At 48.3% G+C, this 20,407-nt stretch overlaps 1 protein-coding gene across 4 annotated transcripts in view; it reads left to right on the top strand.

Moving 5' to 3' along the window:
* The window catches only part of UBE3C (ubiquitin protein ligase E3C), a 117,175-nt gene that overhangs the window by 73,239 nt on the left and 23,529 nt on the right, over positions 1-20,407 (top strand). For all 4 annotated transcript variants that reach the window (XM_080666016.1, XM_080666017.1, XM_080666015.1 and 1 more), the window contains 5 exons: positions 4,671-4,775; positions 6,050-6,137; positions 6,424-6,521; positions 8,642-8,774; positions 13,405-13,652. In XM_080666016.1, coding sequence (XP_080522142.1) covers positions 4,671-4,775; positions 6,050-6,137; positions 6,424-6,521; positions 8,642-8,774; positions 13,405-13,652 — 672 coding nt within the window. The remainder of the gene's footprint in view (positions 1-4,670; positions 4,776-6,049; positions 6,138-6,423; positions 6,522-8,641; positions 8,775-13,404; positions 13,653-20,407) is intronic.

Below are 20,407 nucleotides of genomic sequence, written 5' to 3'. Positions count from 1 at the left end.
AACACGCCCCCGGCAGCTGTGTGTTAACCAAGGGGCGCAGAGCAGTGGCCTGTGTCCTGGTGGAGCTATGCCACGTCCTCCTATCTTTTAAGAGACTGTTTGCTTTGTTTTTTACTAGGAAGGAGAATGGAAATGTGCTGGGGAACACTGTTGTCTTTATAAACACTCCATTTTAGCAAGTAGTGACGGAGGGCGGGATAAGCTCTGTGAGCCTCTGGCAGCAGCAGTCCACGTCAGATGCTCTATAGACTACAGGTGAGGGTGTCATGACTGTCAAGGTCCAAATACCCCAGGAACGGTGACTGCGCCCGTGCTGGGGTCGTAACTGAGGCCAGACTGAGTCCCTGACCTTCAGTGTCATTCTTTATACAGTGAATAAGACATCCAGCTAACCGCAGTGAGACAGGACAGACATCGGCTAACCGCAGTGAGACAGGACAGACATCCAGCTAACGGCAGTGAGACAGGACAGACATCCAGCTAACTGCAGTGAGACAGGACAGACGTCCAGCTAACCGCAGTGAGACAGGACAGACATCCAGCTAACCGCAGTGAGACAGGACAGACGTCCAGCTAACTGCAGTGAGACAGGACAGATGTCCAGCTAACCGCAGTGAGACAGGACAGACATCCAGCTAACCGCAGTGAGACAGGACAGATGTCCCACTAATTGCAGTGAGACAGGACAGATGTCCAGCTAACTGCAGTGAGACAGGACAGATGTCCAGCTAACTGCAGTAAGACAAGACAGACATCCAGCTAACCGCAGTGAGACAGGACAGACATCCAGCTAACCGCAGTGAGACAGGACAGAGCCCAGAAACGGTGCCTGGAGCTCACAGGTGGGGGCAATGCAGGTCTTTCCTGCAGCTCAATCGATTCCAAGAAGACCGGTGTCTGGTCACCCCGGTCCTATTCACCCAGCAGGGCTTTTCTGGCAGTTCTCGTATTTCATTTTTAGGTGTTCTTCTCTATGAAATCAACTTCTTACAAATTTCCTACTTGACATGTTTTACCATATTACATAATTGGCCCACCTTAGTCCCTGCAAGTTATGTGCTGTATCCTTTACTTTGTATTGAAATTTTTGTAAGACTTGCCTAAGGTGTTTGATTTTACTTACAGAGAACTCTCTGATCCAGTTTAAAATTGTTACTCCAGCTTTTCTTACCTTTCACTATCTTTAATCAATTTAAGTAATTTTTCATGGTTATCTCCATAAATTTGCTTTTTTAGTATCAAATATTTATGATAGTGAAAATGAATACAGAGCCCTAGCTGGTTTGGCTCAGTGGATAGAGTGTCAGGCTGTGGACTGAAGGGTCCCAGGTTCGATTCCGGTCAAGGGCACACGCCCGGGTTGCGGGCTTGATCCCCATTTGGGGGCGTGCAGGAGGCAGCCAATCAATGATTCTCTCTCATCATTGATATTTCTATCTTTCCCTTCCTCTCTGAAATCAATTAAAAAATGTATTTTTTTTTTAAAGAAAATGAATGCAGAGAAAAGGAATGTGTTTAGAGGTGTTTTGACATCATAAAAAAGACCCCGTTAACTTTCATGGTTTCTTAAAATTTGTATTTTTTTGTGAAACTTAGACGAAACATAGTTTTAATGAAGAAGTTAGTATTCCCTGTTGCACTTAAGAGAAGAGCTTTGACATTTCTGCAAAAGTATTTTGGACTGGGTGGTCCAGAGCTAGTATTGCCAGATTTAGTACACAAATATGTTTCACCTAGTTAAATTTGACTTCAGATAACAAATGCGCTTTTAAATATAGACATGTCCTGTGCAGTATTTTAGATAGCCTTATACTCTGAATATAGCAATATTTGGGACATACTTACACTAAAAACGTAATTGGTGTCTGTCTGAAATTCAGACTTACTAGGTGTGCAGTGCCTCCCTCAGGCTGCGGAGGGTCCTCCTCACATCGGGGCTCCCTGTCACCTTCCATTTGTTGAGATGCTTTTCCACAGTGACTTCCACCTTGGCATCCCTTCCTTGATATACACTCTTAGGCCTAAATCACTTTTTTTTATTTATATATATTTTATTGATTTTTTACAGAGAGGAAGGGAGAGGGATAGAGAGTTAGAAACATCGATGAGAGAGAAACATCGATCAGCTGCCTCCTGCACACCTCCTACTGGGGATGTGCCCGCAACCAAGGTACATGCCCTTGACTGGAATCGAACCTGGGACCTTTCATTCCACAGGCCGATGTTCTATCCACTGAGCCAAACCGTCTAGGGCCTAAATCACTTTTGTATCTTCTTTCTTCTTCCCTACTCTCTCCTTCCTTTTTTTTTTTGGAAAGAGGACAGATAATCTAGGATATTTAAGTAATATGTGATTAGTTCTTTTTTCACATTTACAGTGTGAAATATGAAAGGGAATAAATACCCTATATTGAAACTTTGTGGTGTGTAATTTTACAATAATGTAAAAGAAGAATGTAAAGCAGGGCATTAATTGCCCTCAGGTAGTTTAATATATTAGTGACCTGCATACAATAAATGTTCTCGTAAACATGGTTTTGGTGGAGAGAAATGCCAGGAGGTGGTGGGGGATACTGTTTCCTGGAGTTAGGAGGCCTGGCCCTGCCCCAGTGAGCAGGGCCCTATCCCCAGTGGTGCTGCACCCTCCGCTGTACAGTGGGGACGATAAATTCATGAGGGTGCCAAGACTCCAGGGATGGTACGTGGAAGCCAGAAGGAATAATGGAGTAAATGCACCGAAATGTTTTTCAGAAAGCATGTCTTTAAGATGTTAATAGTTGTGGCGTATTATGAGTAAATTTCAGCACAATGTCTGTTAAATTTGAATTTGTAAAATACCAATATAATTGGCTATGAAGATGGGAAGGTAAGACACTGTGCTTCATCCAGGAAGCCCGTATTTGCCTGCACCGCAGGAGGGCATGGTTCCCTGTGGCCTGACCTGGGCCCCCAGATCAAGGGATCAGAGCAGAGGTTTCCATGAATTAGGTGTGTGGGCAATGACCATATTTCCTTCTGTCCAGCAGTTAACCAGGTGGAACCCCAACCTAGGGTGTCTTCATCTTCTGAGCCATCCCTGAAGGCAGTGGTCCCCAAACCCTGCTCTGTGGGACAATACTCCATGAGCACCCCCAGCACAGTCAGCAAAAGTTAAGAAATCAGCTACTTTCTGCTGGTTCAGAAAGGTGGTTACCAGGGTATGAAGGGAGGCTTTAAAATGCCACCAGGGTGTCACCGCTAAGTGGGTAAGACACAGCCCAGTTAAAAAGCTGTGCTCTAGACCCTGAGAGGCTTTTACTGATGCCGTGGGTCTGCATGGCCAAAGGTCAGGGATGGCTTTTTCTCTGTTCGTGGGCATGTCATCCAGGTGGTGGCCCTCTTATAGTGGCCAGAGGTACCAACCACGGACCCTTTCTCAGCACTTTCATGGGACAGAGCTTCTGGGATGCAAATCGTGAGAGAAGTGTCTGTGCTCCCATGTGTGCAGGTGCTGACGAGTGGGTGTTAAAGGGACATCTTGTCAACTATTGAGATGATGTGATCTTGCTTGTCCGGTGGATGTATTTGGAAACTTTCCACATTACCCTAATTTACCATTTCTATCCAAATTATATTTTATCCTAATTCCTTATTCAAATTACCTTTTACTTAAAAGACAGGCTGACTTTTTCAGAAAACACCATTATAGTCTTAACTTTACAGAATAGTTGTGTGATCAAATCTTGGGGGTAAAAGTTTATAAATTTGGATTTACAATTTTATGCTGCTTTATCTTTGTTTATCACAAAATACATTTTTACTTAATATAGAACTTCAGGTCTTTTAAATAAACAGTGGCATTAGATCTTATTAGTTATATGTTATAAAACTTACAATTTATTATTGATCCCAAGTCAGTCATAGAGGTTTCCAGTAGCTGATTGGTTCTGTGCACAGGAAGCTAGTGCACCGCAGACAGCGCTCATTGGGACCCAGCGATAAAGGATGGCACTGTGACGAGGGAGGGGTGGCTGGGCCGGGGCAGTCGGGGAAGAAGCTTTGTGAAGAAAGTTAGCCGACTCGCCCTGGCCAGTTTGGCTTCAGTGGATTGAGCGCCAGTCCTCTGACTGAAGGGTCCTGGGCTTGATTCCGGGCAAGGGCACATCCCTCGGTTGCAGGCTAAATCCCCAGCACTGGTGGGGCACATGGGGGAGGCAACCACTTGATGGCTCTCTCTCATAACAGTGTTTCTCTCTCTGTCTCTGCTTCCCTTCCACTCTCTCTAAAAATCAATGGAAAAATACCCTTGGGTGAGGATTAACAATAAAATAAATAAAAATTTTAAAATATTTTAAAAAAGAAAGACCTAAGACATGTGGAGCTGCTGTGGGAAGTAGACCTAACTCCAGAGCTGAGACAGAGAAACACTTCCTTACTGCCTTCCTCGTCCTTCTTTAAAACCAGCGTTTGCGCAAACCCATGTTAACTTCTCTCTCTGTGTTGGCAGATAACTGACTGCTTTGTACCTAAAGCTCACTCTTGGGATCACAGAATGAGACCTTCCTGTGACCTGATCTGGTGGCCTCGGCCAGGTCATGATCGCCAAGCCACAAGCTCTTGGAACCCTTTGACTTCTGACCGGTGGCCGTGCCGGGCTTGTTTGTGTGATGTGGCCCTCTCTTCCTCTGCAGGTCATCACCAATCTGGTGAAGATGTTGAAGTCCAGAGACACAAGGAGAAACTTCTGTCCCCCAAACCACTGGCTGTCAGAGCAGGAAGACATCAGAGCAGATAAGGTGTTACTGGAGGCCTTTCAGCATTTGTCCTTTATAACCATTTAATTTATTATTAGGTAACTGAATAGTAACCGTAAATGTGCTCATTGTAACTCTTAGGTCATTGATGGAATACAGAGCATTTTCATTGACTAAAACATGCATTCTGAGTTTATTAATTTTAATTTGCTCTTTTAACCACAAATTGTATTGAACCCTGGTGATTCTCTGTTGGGGTGGAAGAAGATTTTGCTTTTAACTGGTGTCATTGGTATAGATTTAGGATTTAGAGGAAATGGAGCTCGTCCTTGGTTTTCTAAAGGAACAGACAAATTTGAATATTAGTGACATTTAGATCTAAAGTAGATTCAATACTATAGTTTAAAAAATTAAGTAACATTAACAAAGGACATGAGATGTCATTTTTGTCAGAAAAAGGCATGACTAGGTTCATTTCAGAATCTTGGGGATGGAGGACACGGGAGATACAGGGGCACTGAAACGCTGAAGAAAATGGTGTTTGGAACATTTCACAAGCATGCCTCTGCCTGCTTCACTAAGTTACCCACATGGCTTCTGGCTCTGCCCCACTGGCCAGGTCGAGACCATGACAGGTCCTATGCCATTGAGCACGGCCAGGGCCCAGGGTGGGACCTCTGAACAGCAACTCCCCCTGAAAAGAAAGTTGTCAGCCCGGCGGTCGGTCCTAGATCTGGGAAGCCCCAGACAAGATGGTGCGTTGTCGCTGGAGGGTCGAGCAGTGCAGAAGGTGGTGTAGGAGAGCCAGGGGCCAGCTGAGGGTCTCCCTCAGGCAGGGGGTAGGAGGGTGGGGAATAGCAAGCATCACTCAGAACAGGTGCAGTGGGCCAGATAGCAGGTGTGCTTAGCCTGCGAGCTCCTGAGCCTAAGAGGAAAAGAGCTGCACTGGCCAGTTTGGCAGACGAGAAGGACCACCCCCACTGTTTTTGTTGTTACTGCTAATCCTCATCAGAGGATATCTTTCTCATTGATTTTTAGAGAAAGGGGGAGGGAGGGAGGAGCAGTCGTATGGATGATGGTTAGTGTGTCCCAGTGTTACACATCAGCAAATGGAACAAGCAGAGATCTCCCTGGGATGTGTTAGAGAAAACAGTCACACAGTAAGTGTGCGAGGGCATGAACAGGTCGTCTGAAAAGGACATGAGGTCAGAGAGGGACCTAGCAAACTCCAGTAAACATAAACGTCCACCAGCTCATATGGGACAGGTGGGGGGACCAGCTCACGGCAGAACAAAGCAGGGTTGCTGATCCCCTAGGTCACCCAGCTGTATGTGCCAGCTGCCAGACACGTGTGGAGGTTCCGGCGGATGGGGAGGATCGGCCCCCTGCAGTCCACCCTGGATGGTGAGCGCCCTCTAACCTCAGGCCGAGGGGAGTCGTTCACAGACCATGGCACTCATCTTTTCCATGTCCTGGTCTGTGATTTTTGTTGAATATGTACCACCAACCACCTCGAGCTCCTTCGTAGCCCAGCCCCAGCCCCTCCCCTCCCCTAGCAGCCTCGTGTTCCTGGTAGTCCCATAGTTCTGCCCTTTCTGGAATGTCTGGAAGTTGAGCCATTCAGTGTGTATCCTTAGGGGTCTGGACAGGAGGGTATGCCTGCCTAACACAGGTTTGCACTGTGTTGCAGTGGGTTTGGAGTCGCCTCCACTGTCTGTATCTGAGGAAAGACAGCTTGCCATCCTGACGGAGCTGCCCTTCGTGGTTCCATTTGAAGAGCGGGTAAAGGTAGGCCAACTTCTCCAGGAAAGTGTGTGCTATTTCATATCATTTCAGTGTGAAAAATGAACACCAACTGAAGAGTCTCTGAAGTGGCCTAGTGCCCAGCTGATAGTATAATTTATATTTTTTGCATTAGATTGTAATAGTTAACAGCAATTTATAAATGTATAATCTAACCAGATGTGTCTGTACAAACTTGAAATATTTTTTCTTTAGTTGTAACTACTTAAAAGGCCTGTTAGGCTATCATCCTATATAATAAAGAGCTAATATGCAAATGGTTGTCACGCCCTCACGCAGTAACAGCTCAGACACTCAATACCGGGGAGAGAGGAATGAGGACCAGCCAGGCACAAATGAGCTCGCGAGAGAGGAATGAGGACTAACCAGGCTGCGGCCCAGGAGAGGGACAAGCTGCACGCCCCGCGGTCCCAGGCTCCAGCAGCTGGGGCTGCGGCCCGGGAGAGGGACAAGCCACCCGCCCCATGGTCCTGGGTTCCAGTGGCTGCGCCTGTGGCCCAGGAGAGGGACAATCTGCACAGTCTCCGCAGTCCCGGGTGCCAGCAGCTAGGGCTACGGCCCAGGAGAGGGACAAGCCACAAGCCCTGCAGTCCCAGGCACCAGCGGCTGGGGCTGTGGCCCGGGAGAGGGACAATCTGCACACTCCATAGTCCCCGCAGTCAGCAGCTAGGGCTGCGGCCCAGGAGAGGGCCAAGCCACCCGCCCTGCGGTCCCAGGAGCCTGTGGCTGCAGCCTGGGCTAAGCCATCCGCCTATGGTTCCTGCAGCTGCAGCCGGCCTAGGCAAAGCTGGCCTGGGTCCCAGGTGCCTATGACCAGTCAGAGGAGGGAATCCTGGGTCCTGGGTGCGGGGCGAGGCAGAGGCGGTTAGGGGCGATCAGGCTGGCAAGGGAGCAGTTAGGGGCGATCAGGCCGGCAAGGGAGCAGTTAGGGGCGATCAGGCAGGCAGGGGAGCAGTTAGGGGCAATCAGGCTGGCAGGCAGGCAAGCGGTTAGGAGCCAGCGGTCCCAGATTGTGAGAGGCAGTTGGACATCCCCCGAGGGGTCCCGGGTTGGAGAGGGTGCAGACTGGGCTGAGGGACCCCCCTCCTGTGCACGAATTCCGTGCATCAGGCCTCTAGTCTATATATATATATATATATATATATATATATATATATATATATATAAGCCTAAGCAACCATCTGACCGGTATCTATGATGTGCAATGACCGCCAGGGGTCAGACGCTCAACGCAGGAGCTGCCAAGCTGTGGTTCTCAGGTGACGCAACCAGAGAGGAGGGAGCCCGATTCTGGGTGCATCACCTGAGAACCGCCCTCTCATAATCCAGACCCCTCTGGGGATGTTGGAGAGCCAGTTTTGGCCCAATCCCTGCAGGCCAGGCTGAGGGACCCCACCAGGGCATGAATCTGTGCACCAGGCCACTAGTTTTCTTATAAAGGGAGCCGTACCATGCTCTTTGTCTAGTAAATGTTGCATTATTTTTTAAAACAACTTTTTTAAAGCTACGCTTCTGTACATGGTGTTATAGAGATGTGCACTTTATATCTGGTGATTGTTGGCTAATGCACAGAACTTGTTCACACTGACCTGTTGTCATAGGCTTTGCTGGTGGTTCTTGGAGGTAAACAGAAGGTGCTCTTTCTGCAGCTCCTGCTGCTTCTCAGGGAGACCTGCATGCCTGCCGCCAGTGCATGGCTCCTGAGCTCCCTCTGCTGGAGCTCTGCCCAAAAGAACTGCTTACATTTTATCGTTATGGAGATCTTACTAACGTTCATATATAGCTGTACGAAGCTGTTCTTCCTTCTTTCCTCCACCACCTGGGTTTTTATGAAGGGTTTACAAAAGAAAATACTGAACATATACTATAGGGTTGGATTTTTAAAATTCGTTGTAAAATGGGGGAAAGGAGCAATGTTACAGATGCATCAATATTATCATTTGTAGATAAGGCATAAAATCAATATTTGCTACTTTGGCCTTTAAAATTGGTTTTAGATTTATGGGAATACAAAAGTTAAGATTTATTTAGCAGTTTTGTTTGCTAATGTTTATAACAAAAATTCTGTTTTATCAAATAACCTTATAATTTTCCCTGTCTGTTAGATCTTTCAAAGGTTGATTTATGCAGACAAGCAAGAAGTTCAAGGAGATGGCCCATTTCTGGATGGAATTAATGTCACAATAAGAAGGAATTATATTTATGAGGATGCTTATGACAAACTTTCCCCAGAAAATGGTATGCATGCTTCTCTTTGTGTCATGTATGCATGTGGCAGGGGGCTGGGGATCATTTTAGAAAAAGATAATCATTTAAAAACTAGTGTCCATCATCTTGTCCTGCAATGACTATTTAAAACTGAAATGTAGGGGTTCAAATTTGGGAGGTGCATATTATCAAATAAGATTGCTAGGACTGACAAATAATGATTGCTACACAAGCCTTTCAGATATTGAGTAGGCCTCCTGGCTCCCCTCTCCCCCCAGTGTCTGTCTCTAAAACGGAGCTGACAACCTGTAATTTCAGCAGTGGGAGGGCAGCCATTTACAGTCTGCATTTCATATACAATTACCTGTTTATGTAAATGCTATCCATTGTCAGACAAATTAAATGCACTAGGAATAAAAACCATTGCAATCCAGACTTCTAAAGAAGTAGCGTGCTTTGATGGCAGTACTGTCTGATAAGAGGGGATTACATGTACCAATGATTTGGGCAGCATGTAGAGGTCAGTGACACATTTTGTCTTGGTTTAGTGTTTGACACCCAGGGTTAAAACTTTTGATATTAATTTATATATGAATCATTTTAGCTTCAGAATGTGGAGTCCATGATATTGCATTAGATCGATATTAAATCGGTGCAGGCGATTGAAAAGGAACGCTGGTAGGACCCAGTCACAGGTCCGGTGGGAAATGACAGCACCTTTTCTTAAGAGGAGCAAGTTAATTCTCTGCCAGGAAAGCAAAACCTCTCATCTGAGTGGTTTTCTGTTCGCTTGTTTTTGGGTTTTGCTTTTCCGTAAAGAGCAAGCTGGGGTTGTCCTGTGGGAACAGTGAGGAGGGTCACATCGCAGGCCCTGAGCTCTGGCCCAGGCGCTGCGTGCAGGGGCACTGGGTCTCATTCCCTTTCTCACTTAGTCTGCGCCGCAGACCTCAGGCCGGACGCCATGAGCTGAGATGGGTCACTCTTTCCTGGGCGATTATGTTCTTAATATGTTATGTATGAATGAGGGGGTTCAGGTATTCTGACTCCTCGTCTCACATACTTTGGGGGGAAATGTTCTTCCTCCTCTTGGGACCCACAGGCTGTCGTGAGTCCGTCATGGTGGTTGTCGCATCATATTCCCAGTCGAAGCCACTGAGTTCTGGGGTGGAACCCTACCCTGGCTCAGCACACAGCTGGCGGCAGTGGATGTGGTTGGATTTGTGGTTGAGCCTGGGGAGAAGACCATAGACACAGGGAATGATAAGTCAGCTAGATGGTCCCAGAGTGCAGAGCAGAGCTGAGTGTGGAGGATGGTGGCGGGCTTTATGAAGAGGCGGCACTTGACCTAGGACTCAGGGACAGGAGACAGGTCTACAGGTGAAGGTATAGCGAGGCTCAGACAGCCAGGCCACCGAGTCTGCACATGGTAGACTTGGGCTTCCTGCAGGTACAGCCTGTGTGAGCACTTCACCCTAAATCAGTATGTGTACTTACCGCGAGTTTAGCTTTAAAACCACTTCTTGTAGGTGATTTTTTTAAGACATTAATATTGCCCAATTATAGCAAACCCCAATTACCTACTGTGTCCTTAAACTTAGAAATTATTCAAAGTTGATGATACTCCACCTCCTAAGTGCAGGCTGATAATTGCATTCAGTTTAATGGATTGGGAAAAATCTTCTCATAATATGTGTAATATGCATTATAATGCTTTAAATCTTTACAAATGTTCTCTAATTCTTATTAGTACAAAATTTTAAACCATGTGTTAAAACTATTTAGTATTTTACTAGGCAAATTAGTAAAATTAAATATTATCTTAGAATGTTTAATTTACTTAGTGAATCAGTTTGAAGTGCTCTGTTGACTAATCATTTACATATAATCAGTTAATATGATTATCCTATATATCATCTAGTCATTAAAGCAGATCCATCCTTTATGGATAGCAGTCCTCTCATTCCATCTCAGGACAGTTTTCTGCAGTGTGGGTCCCAGCCCCCATCACCTGCAGGTTGGCCGGGGGAGCTTGGAGAAGTGGAGTGGCTTCCCTCCACAGTTGGGCACTGAGCAGTGACATAGGCTCTCGCACGGGGACCTCATTGCAGCACTTCCCACAGTGACAGTGCGGGCTGGGCCTTGTCCATGGAGAATATGGGGACTGTTCGGAGGGTTGGGATGGCATCGCAGTGGCTCCTGACATCCTCATTGTCATGGTGATGGTGGCTGGGGCAGGCTGACCTGTGCCGTTTCTTTTCCCGAGAGCCTTGCTCACCCCAGCTTTCCAGTGTTACCTCTTTTACTGGGCACAATTTATTACATTGTTTTTCTGAAGAGGAAAGGATACTAAGATAAAATCAAAGTAACCGCTCACTGAGGCTTTCCTCACTAAAACCTTCCTGTGTGCGTAGATACTCCAAATCTGTCCTTAGGAACACGTAGTGGCACATGAAGGCACTGCCTTCTGAGCACATGCTGGGCTGTGGTCTTGCTGTTCACAGAGGTGGCTGACAGGAGCCGTAGACTCCACTCAGCCCTGTGAGGATGGCGACATGTGTGGATGGCGCCGCGTTTCAGACACAGTGACCTCCTTAGAACAGTGTCCTGTAGCATGACTCTTAGTCCCGCACCACAAGGTAGACAGTGGTTGAACATTTCCCACCTACAAAATTTTTACGCTTAGAAATTTTACCAAAAAATCTGCTAACTGCTGACAATGATAATGATCTTGAGAAATATTATCTATGACACATCCTCATAATACCCAGGTAAAGGATGAAATAGTTCATCCCTGTTTAAAGTGTATTTTTATTTTTTAAATATATTTGTACTAGAGGCCCAGTGCACGAATTCGTGCATGGGTGGGGTTCCTCGGCCTGGCCTTCGATTGGGGCTGATCAGGGGGGTAGGGGGGTTCTCGGCCGGCCTGTGGAGGAACCAGGGAGGTTGGCCAGCTGCAGGAAGTTGGCTGTGGGAGTGCACTGACCACAAGGGAACAGCTCCTGCTTTGAGCATCTGCCCCCCGGTGGTCAGTGCATGTCATAGCGACCGTCATTCAGTCGACTGGTGGTCACTCAGGCTTTTATATATATACATTGACTTCAGAGAGGAAGGGAGGGAGGGAGGGAGGGAGGGAGAGAGAGAGAGAGAGAGAGAGAGAGAGAGAGAGAGAGAGAGAGAGAGAGAGAGAGAGAGAGAGAATCAGCTGCCTCCTGCACGCCCCCTCTTGGGGACTGAGCCTGCAACCCTGGCACATGCCCTGACTAGAAATTGAACTGTGACCTCCTGGAACATTGGTTGACGCTCAACCACTGAGCACGCCGGCCAGGCTAGCCCACCCTTTGCCTGGGTATTAATGAGGACGTGTAAAGGCGAGAAGGCCAGCTGCAGCTTTGTGCGGCAGCCATGGTTATCTGCTTGGGTTGCTTTTGGCATTTCACTAGAACTTGAGATTGGACATATTTTATAATCATATCAATCAAAATACTAGAAACAGATAACTATTTGTGGAACTTGATCGTCAGTGGAAAGCATGTTCTTCCTGTAAGTGGAGTGAAATTTTAAAACTGAAAGAATGTGTTTGAGTAGAGAAGAGCCTCTGCTTGTGGGAGCAGCCGCATCTCCAAGGTACAGCACGGCCCGACCAGTGTGCTCGCTCGGTCATGTGCTCACTCGGTGCCAGGTGGACCGCCGGCCTATGGTCGTCTCACTGCAGAATAGGGGTTCTGACCCCAGAAGGTGGTTAGAGGAGCTGAAGTGACGGAATCTAGCTCGGGGTGGATGCTCAGCGCAGGCTCCTTTGCGAGCGTAGGGGGGTGGTTTGCGTTCGCCTTCCCTCAGGGCGTGTGGGCTTTAAGGAAGAGCTTGCCCGGCTCACCTGGTGCAGCTGTGGTCCCTGCTGGTGGGTTAGGTGACCGTTCGGTGAGACAGTGGGAACTGCTGTGTGTGAGAGCCCAGACTGTAGGCCACACTGGAAGTTGTGTTCAAAACACTGTGGAACATTTCACACCAGGTTCTTGGACTTCAGAAGTACCGACACCTGTGTATCATGGGGTTGGAAGCTCTCGTTCATGTGTTGCACTCCCACCTCTCTGCACAGCACCTGGAGAACACAGGAGGGAGGAGGGAAGGGCTTGTGGTGGGTGCCAGGATGCTGGCGCCAGATGGAAGCCTGCTGTGCTCATGGCGGCCTGTCGGGACGCGTTAGTCCTCCCCAGGTGGTGCTGTCCCTAGGAGACCTGTGTCGGAGGGGATTCCTCTCATTCTATCCCAGAAATGTCTTCCTTTTCAGCCAAGTGTCCGTTTTAAATGGTAGTGTAGATTCTGGTGTAGATTCTGCCCTCCTGTGGCATTGGCCTCGGTCACAGGGTCGTTCATTTCACGGATATCTTTATTCATTTACTTTTTTGCCTTCTTGGTAATAATCTCTGCTCCCATGTTATCCTCGTGTCCTAATTCCCCTCCCTCCTCTCGGGGCATCTTTGTTTGCATTGCCCCTGGGAATAAGCTGGTGACTCTGTTTCCTCATTTCCCCATCTGCAGCCCCAGCTCTACTGTGGATGCAGAGGGACTTCCTCCTCCGTTGAGGGCTCTGGGGACACTGTGTGTAGAACCCTGCATTAAAGTGCCTCTACTGTTCTTGCCTGCTCCCGCCCCCCAGAGCCTGACCTGAAGAAGCGCATCCGCGTCCACCTGCTCAATGCGCACGGCCTGGACGAAGCCGGCATCGATGGTGGCGGCATCTTCAGGGAGTTTCTGAACGAGCTGCTGAAGTCGGGCTTCAACCCTAACCAGGGCTTCTTCAAGACGACGAATGAGGGCCTCCTGTACCCCAACCCTGCTGCGCAAATGCTTGTGGGGGACTCCTTCGCCAGACATTACTACTTCCTGGGCAGAATGCTTGGAAAGGTAACACGGCTCGCGGGGACGGTCTCCAACCAGGAGGGTGACCTTCTATGCGTCCCCGTGGTGGCCGATAGTTTCCGTGGAGACCTTCGTTCAGAATTCTTACGTGATTTGATGAGCCCTGAAGAGCACTTTCCACTAATAACTAAAGCTCATCTTTATACTTGACATACACAGTAGTTACTTATAGGGGAATTATTGGGATAGTGCTGAAAACATGGGAAACATGCCATATGATTGCATTTTTAGAAGACCCGCAGTGGCATGCTGCACATGGCGTCTCCTCCTGGGGTCTGGTTGGTAATAGTGTGCACATGATTCTTGTCAGGTTCTAATAATTTCACAGTGTGTGGGGTGGGAGACCGTCGTGCAGTGTGGTGCGTGTGCATGTGCTGTGCGCAGGTCTATGAACACTGGCCCCGGGGAGCCCGAGGGCTACACCTGCCAACCATCCTACAAAGGCAACTTGATGGTAACGGGAAGGAAGAGATGACATAGCCCAGTGGAGACTTCCTATTTAATGTGCAGCTTTCAAAACACACCCTCCTGTTCCAGTCAGAACAAGATAGAGGCCTCCCCCATGCCAGCCTCCTTCTCACTGACCTCTGTGGGCCGGTCCAGGCTGCTGGATTAAAATGCTGCAGGCTGGCTGGCTTAGAAACAACCGAAATTCACTTCTCGCAGTTCCAGAGGCTGAACGCCTGGACGAGGGTGCCACGTGGTGTCGTCTGCTGGGGGCCCACTTCCTGGTTCATAACCATTACCCTCTCATTGTGTGCGCATGCAGTGGGGGGAGGGGGGCCTCTCAGGAGGGCACTGACCCTGTTCCTAGGCTCCACCCTCGTGACCTCATCACCTCCCAAAGGCCTCACCTCCTAATACCATCACCCTGGGGGTTAGGATTCAGTGTATGAACTTGGGGGGCAGTCACTCAGACCATAGCGCAGCCTGTGGGGTGCCACATGGAGAGCAGGAGGGTGTCTCATTGCTTCCCCCAGGTCAAGTCCATGCCAGGAAAAGCAATTTGGTTTTTTTCTTTCTCTTTTTTTTTTAACTTTTTTTATTGATTTCAGAGAGGGACAGAGAGATAGAAACATAAATGATGAGAGAGAATTACCGAGCGACTGCCTCCTGCACGCCCCTCACTGGGCATCAAGCCCGTAACCCAGGCATGTGCCCTGACTGGGGATCAAACCCTGACCTCCTGGTTCATATGTTGACGCTCAATCACTGAGCCATGCTGGCCGGGCAGTTTTTGGTTTTGTTTTTTTCTTTCTCATTGATTACTGGCATTTTACTAATGGGAAACAGTTACATGCAAGGTTACATTTATAGGTTATTTTGTTTGCTTTTTTGCACTCTAACTAAATTTAGTGTTGGTAAGTGCTAATCCTAGCATGATGTTGTACTGTAGGATCTCCAACCCAGGGAAGCCACACTGTTCTTCTGGGGACCACAGGGAAGAGTCATAGCCTTTATTACTTACACAGTGGGGTCCCCAGTGACGGTTGGTGGAGGGGGGATTCCCACACTTGGCCAGGGTGGGCTAGGGGCTTATCTAGCAGAGGGGAGAGGGAGGGAGCCATGCTAGGGAGGCCTGTGTGCAGACCAAGACCAAATAGGGAGTCTGGTGAGGCTTGTTAGTCGTCAAAATGTGGGAAACGCTCGGGTCTTAGCTGCTCTGCTCCTTGTGTCCGCTGGCCAGATGGACACCATTCCACTGACTAGGAGGGAGAATTGGGCCATATCCTCGCTTGACCCTACACTCCACCCCGCTATCACCCATTCCACCTCACAGTCTATGCGCCAGTCTTCCAGTAGCAGACCTGTGTGGTTAGGGCATTAGCACATTACATTCAAGCCCCGGATGCAGTATTGGCTAGAAGCACAGAGTAATAGCAAGAGGAAGAGACCCACAACCCTAATGGTTGAGAGATGGCCACCACAGGTCCTGCAGACCCAGAGGTTCCTCTGAGGGAAGGGAACACACCCACCCTGCAGCTGTCCTGTTTTCCCAGAGGTGCGGCATGCCGTTCCACAGGTGCAGGGGGCTCCATTCTGCCAGGGTGAGTGGCTTTGTCTTCCAACTGAGACCAGCAGTAGCAGGGGACATCTGAACACAGCCAGCAGTCTGCAACCCGAGCCGCAGAGCCACTCATCAGCCCGTCTTGCATGCACTAAGGAGGCTAAGACAAGTGTCAAGTAGGCCCCAACAGAAGCAAGTCAGGAAGAATACCAATATTACCAGTTATACCGCCTGTAGGAGCAAGCCCTGGGCAAGACCCTCGCCCGTGGGGCTAGGAGAGCACACCAGCAGGTACCAATTTGAGTTTCCCAGGGCCAGATTAATACGCGAGCTCCAGTTCAGAGACGGCTGCCTCATTTATTTTCATTGATGGACTTACTATGTTTTTAGAAGACGGTGTCCCAAGGGGAGCAGAGGGAGTCTTGGTCCCACCAGGTGGCGGCTGGATTGCGGCAGTGTTGTGGTGAAGGCGCGTGAGGGCTACAGCAGCTTTACTGAGACCTGATTCACCCACCATGCAGTTCACCTGGTCCAGGTGGTTTCAGCACATTCACAGCCAGCCACATGCACCACGGAACATGTTCACCACCTGCATTCTCTGACTCCCCACACTGACAGTGCTCCCTGCCTTCCATCTGCGTGAAGCACCCGCTCTGCACAGTTCCCATAAACCGCGTCAGGCACTGCAGCCTCTGGTGGTGGCTTGTTCAGCACGCCTGTTTCCAAGGGCCCTCCACGTTGTAAGGTGTTACCACTTCACCCCTTTTCACGGCCAGGCTCCCTGTCGGGCGGGCTCGTGGGGTTGTCCTTGGGGAGTTTCTATCACCGCAGCACCCGGACAGTAACGCGAAATGCGTGCCTGTGGGTGGAGGAAGAGGCCTGGAGGCGTAAGAGTGGAAAGTGTCGGGGCCTGTGAGCAGGGACCTGGGAGAAGGCATGCTGTGAAGGGAAGCAGCACCTCTAGAAAGAGCAAGTCCCAGGATGGTGGGAGGCTCCTCCTACATGGGCCCCGCATCCCAGCACCATTGACTGCGAAGCCTGCCCTAGCCCCTCACGGAGAATGAGTTCATCATACAGGGGAGGGTTTCTTCCCACCGGTGCAAATCTTCGTGTCCTTGGATTAAGCAATGGTTTCTTAGATAAGACACCAAAAGCACGGGCAACAACATAAAAAAATATAGAATTCATGAGAATTAAAAACGTGTGCTCCACCCTATCTGGTTTGTCTCAGTGGCTAGAGCGTTGGCCTGCAGACCAAAGGGTCCTGGGTTCAATTCTGGCCAAGGGCACATACCTTCCTCAAGAGGCTCACACAGGAGGCAACCAATCAATGTGTTTCTCTCACATCGATGTTTCTCTCAGTCTTCCCCTTTCTCTTCCGCTTTCCCTAAAAATCAATGGAAAAATATCCTCGGGTGAGGATGAACCAAAAAAAAAAAAAAGTAAATGGAATTAGTTGGGGGGGGGGGTATTTTATGCTATTTATTAAAAATATTCTTGCCCTGACCCATTTGGCTCAGTGGATAGAGAGTCGGCCTGCGGACTCAAGGGTCCCAGGTTCGATTCCGGTCAAGGGCATGTACCTTGGTTGCGGGCACATCCCCAGTGGGGGGGTGTGCAGGAGGCAGCTGATCTATGTTTCTCTCTCATTGATGTTTCTAGCTCTCTATCCCTCTTCCTTCCTCTCTGTAAAAAAATCAATAAAATATATTTTTAAAAAAATTCTTTTATACTCCTATAGATTATATATTCCTATAGATTATACTTTTCACATAGCTCTGCATTTCTCCTGTAGATGGTTGGGTTTTTTTGTTCTTTCATTGCTTATGCCAGTGGTCGGCAAACTCATTAGTCAACAGAGCCAAATATCAACAGTACAACGATTGAAATTTCTTTTGAGAGCCAAATTTTTTAAACTTCTTCTAACGCCACTTCTTCAAAATAGACTTGCCCAGGCTGTGGTATTTTGTGGAAAGAGCCGCATGTGGCTCGCGAGCCGCAGTTTGCCGACCACAGGCTTAGGCTATGGTCTTAGGCTCTATAGCAGCAGTTCTCAACCTGTGGGTTGGGACCCACAGGTTGAGAACCTCTAGCAGGGTCGCCTAAGACCATTGGAAAACACAGATATTTACATTACGATTCATAACAGTAGCAAAATTACAGTTATGAAGTAGCAACGAAAATAATTTTATGGTTGGGGGTCACCACAACATGAGGAACTGTATTAAAGGGTCGCGGCATTAGGAAGGTTGAGAACCACTGGGCTATTGTATCAAAAATTTTAAAATGCTTACAACATTGCTTAGAGTTCTCTGCCATCCTCGCTCTTGGGAGTGTGTTAGGTACAGATAGTCAATGGCAGGTGGTCCTGAAGCCCAGCCTCCCAAAGCAGAGGGGGATGGGGGGAACAGTACGTCCTGGGCACCAACACTGCCCCTGGATGCGTGTGTCTGTGAGACGCATTGTCATGGGCCCAGGTCCTGTGCACCCGCTCAGATACCAGACGCTGCTGCTCAGCTTGGGTTTATTGTTCTTCGACGCCGTGACGGGCTCCAGGCTGACCTGGATCTGCCATGCGTCTTCCTCCGGGCTCACCTTTCTACCACCTTAGGTTTCCATGGCGAACTTTGGACGTCGGCCTGGTGTTGGATTTTTGAGCATGAATTCCCAGCAGGCTCCTTTCTCTCGCGCCTGGAGCCGTGTGCTGGTTGTGGGGTCTGTGCCCAACAGATTGTTGCTCCCTGCTAGTCCCTCAAACTCACCTTATCTCCGAGGACGCACGCTTCATAACACATTGTGTGAGAACCTCTGCAATTTCGTGTGCCATAGTTCTTTCTGTTAAGGCAAGCCCCAGAACCTGCTAAGTTAATAGTAATAAAATACATTTAAAGTAAGGGGAGCTTTGACTTTGCTAGACTCTCCTGAAACACTCCCCAGTGGGGTGGTTCTCACACAGTGCAGTAACAGGCAGCAGGTAGATATTTTACTTGCCTGAATTCATCTGATGGAAATGATGTATTACCTTCCTTCCTTAACGTGTCAGCTGTCCGGTCTTGATTACTGTAGAGACAAGATGGCTAGATGGCCCTGCTCACTGGAGCCTCAGGTGGCTGCTCGTTCTGTGCTGTGGTGAGGAGTGACGCCCACTGATGACTGCTGGTGGCTCAGCCTGCGGTGGGCTGAAGGCGCCGTCTTGAGGGGCCTTGGACTCAGGGGACGGTGGATGCTTCTCACGTCTCCCTTTAAACCAGATTCCAGGCAGGAGAATTTGGGGTCTCAGCCTTCCTTCCGACAGTGAAGTTTATGTAAATTCTATCTCAGTGAAGCTATTTAAAAGAATGAAGTGTAGACAAAACCAGTAACAAAACGAGTCCTTTGAGGAGGATGGTTCACTTTTGGCAGTTCCACATGTTTGAAACTGGCTACTGTTCTGCATGGGTACTCCTCAGGGAGTGCTGGCTTCTAACTGCCCCTGATGATGACCTGGTCACAAATGGTTAGACGTCCCCACGTGTCAGACTATTGGGCCTGAGCGAATGAATGGCTAGCACTCACAGTGGTATGCCTGATCTCTAAATCTCTAAGAGGAGAAACTGTGTATTGATGGATTACGGTATTTATTGGGCCATAATGTATTTAAATTTCCCTAATGCATATGTTAGTGATTGTTTGCTGTGATGGAGTGCAGCGAGGTCCTCAGGAGCAGTCCTGCGCGGGAAGAGTTGCTTCATGGCGCGGTCACTCCTCAATTAGGAGTTCCATTAGCAGATGATTCCTGGGCCTGGTGCGCGTCCGGCCTGCATTCATCGCCCGTAAATCAGCCCCAGCAGGGGATAAATAAACAGCTCAAGGATGTGGTAATGTCATCTCAAACTTTTTTTTACAGACAGAAGCACCTAGGTCCATTTAAGCCAATTAAGTTCAGAATATTTATTGAAGAAAATCTTTTATCATATTTGAATTCTACTTGAAAATGGCTTTCTTTTTCCTTGCTTTAGAATATTGATTTAATTGGAACAGCATGCCTATAAATCAGGTTTTTTGATAAACTCTTGGTCATATATTTCAGATTTCTAATTAGCAGGTTGTGAACCGTCAGTGTAGTTTATAATTTTGTGTGTTAGTAGAATCGGTGTGCCTTTATATTTCATACAGAGTAGTAAGCAGTTTATCCTGAGAGTTTTGAGGGTTGGGAAGATGTATTCTTCAGTATCACTAGCATCCTTTTATAAAAGCTCACTGAATTCGCTGAGGCTTTAGAGCCGTGGATGGAGGTGGGTGTTAGCAATTTAAGTACCTTGGTCCTCAAGCAGCGAAGCTTCTCATTCCATTCTGAAGTTGAGCTGCTTCACATGATTGTCATCAGACGCAGTGCTGGGATCTCTAAAGTTAACGTATCTTTTCCCTCCGGGTTTTTAAACATGACATCCTGCAAATAGCTGATGGCTCTGTGCTTAGCACGAGCCTTCCCAATAGCGTTAAGACGTCTCACTTAGATTTCACAGACTTCACAAGCACGCCCACACTGTGCCTCTGGCTGTGGGTGAACCCTTAGGAGGTTGTTCTTATTGACCTTCAACTTTGTTTGGAAGCAGAAAAATAAAATATTTAGTATTTACAAACCAGAGGCCCAGTGCACAAATTCATGCACTGGTGGGGTCCCTCGGCCTGGCCTGTAGGATTGGGCTGAAACCAGCTCTCCAACATCCCCTGAGGGGTCCTGGATTGTGAG

This window comes from Plecotus auritus (assembly GCF_963455305.1).
Source record: "Plecotus auritus genome assembly, chromosome: 4".
In the NCBI taxonomy this organism is placed as follows: domain Eukaryota; kingdom Metazoa; phylum Chordata; class Mammalia; order Chiroptera; family Vespertilionidae; genus Plecotus; species Plecotus auritus.
This window is presented reverse-complemented; position numbering and strand designations above follow the sequence as displayed.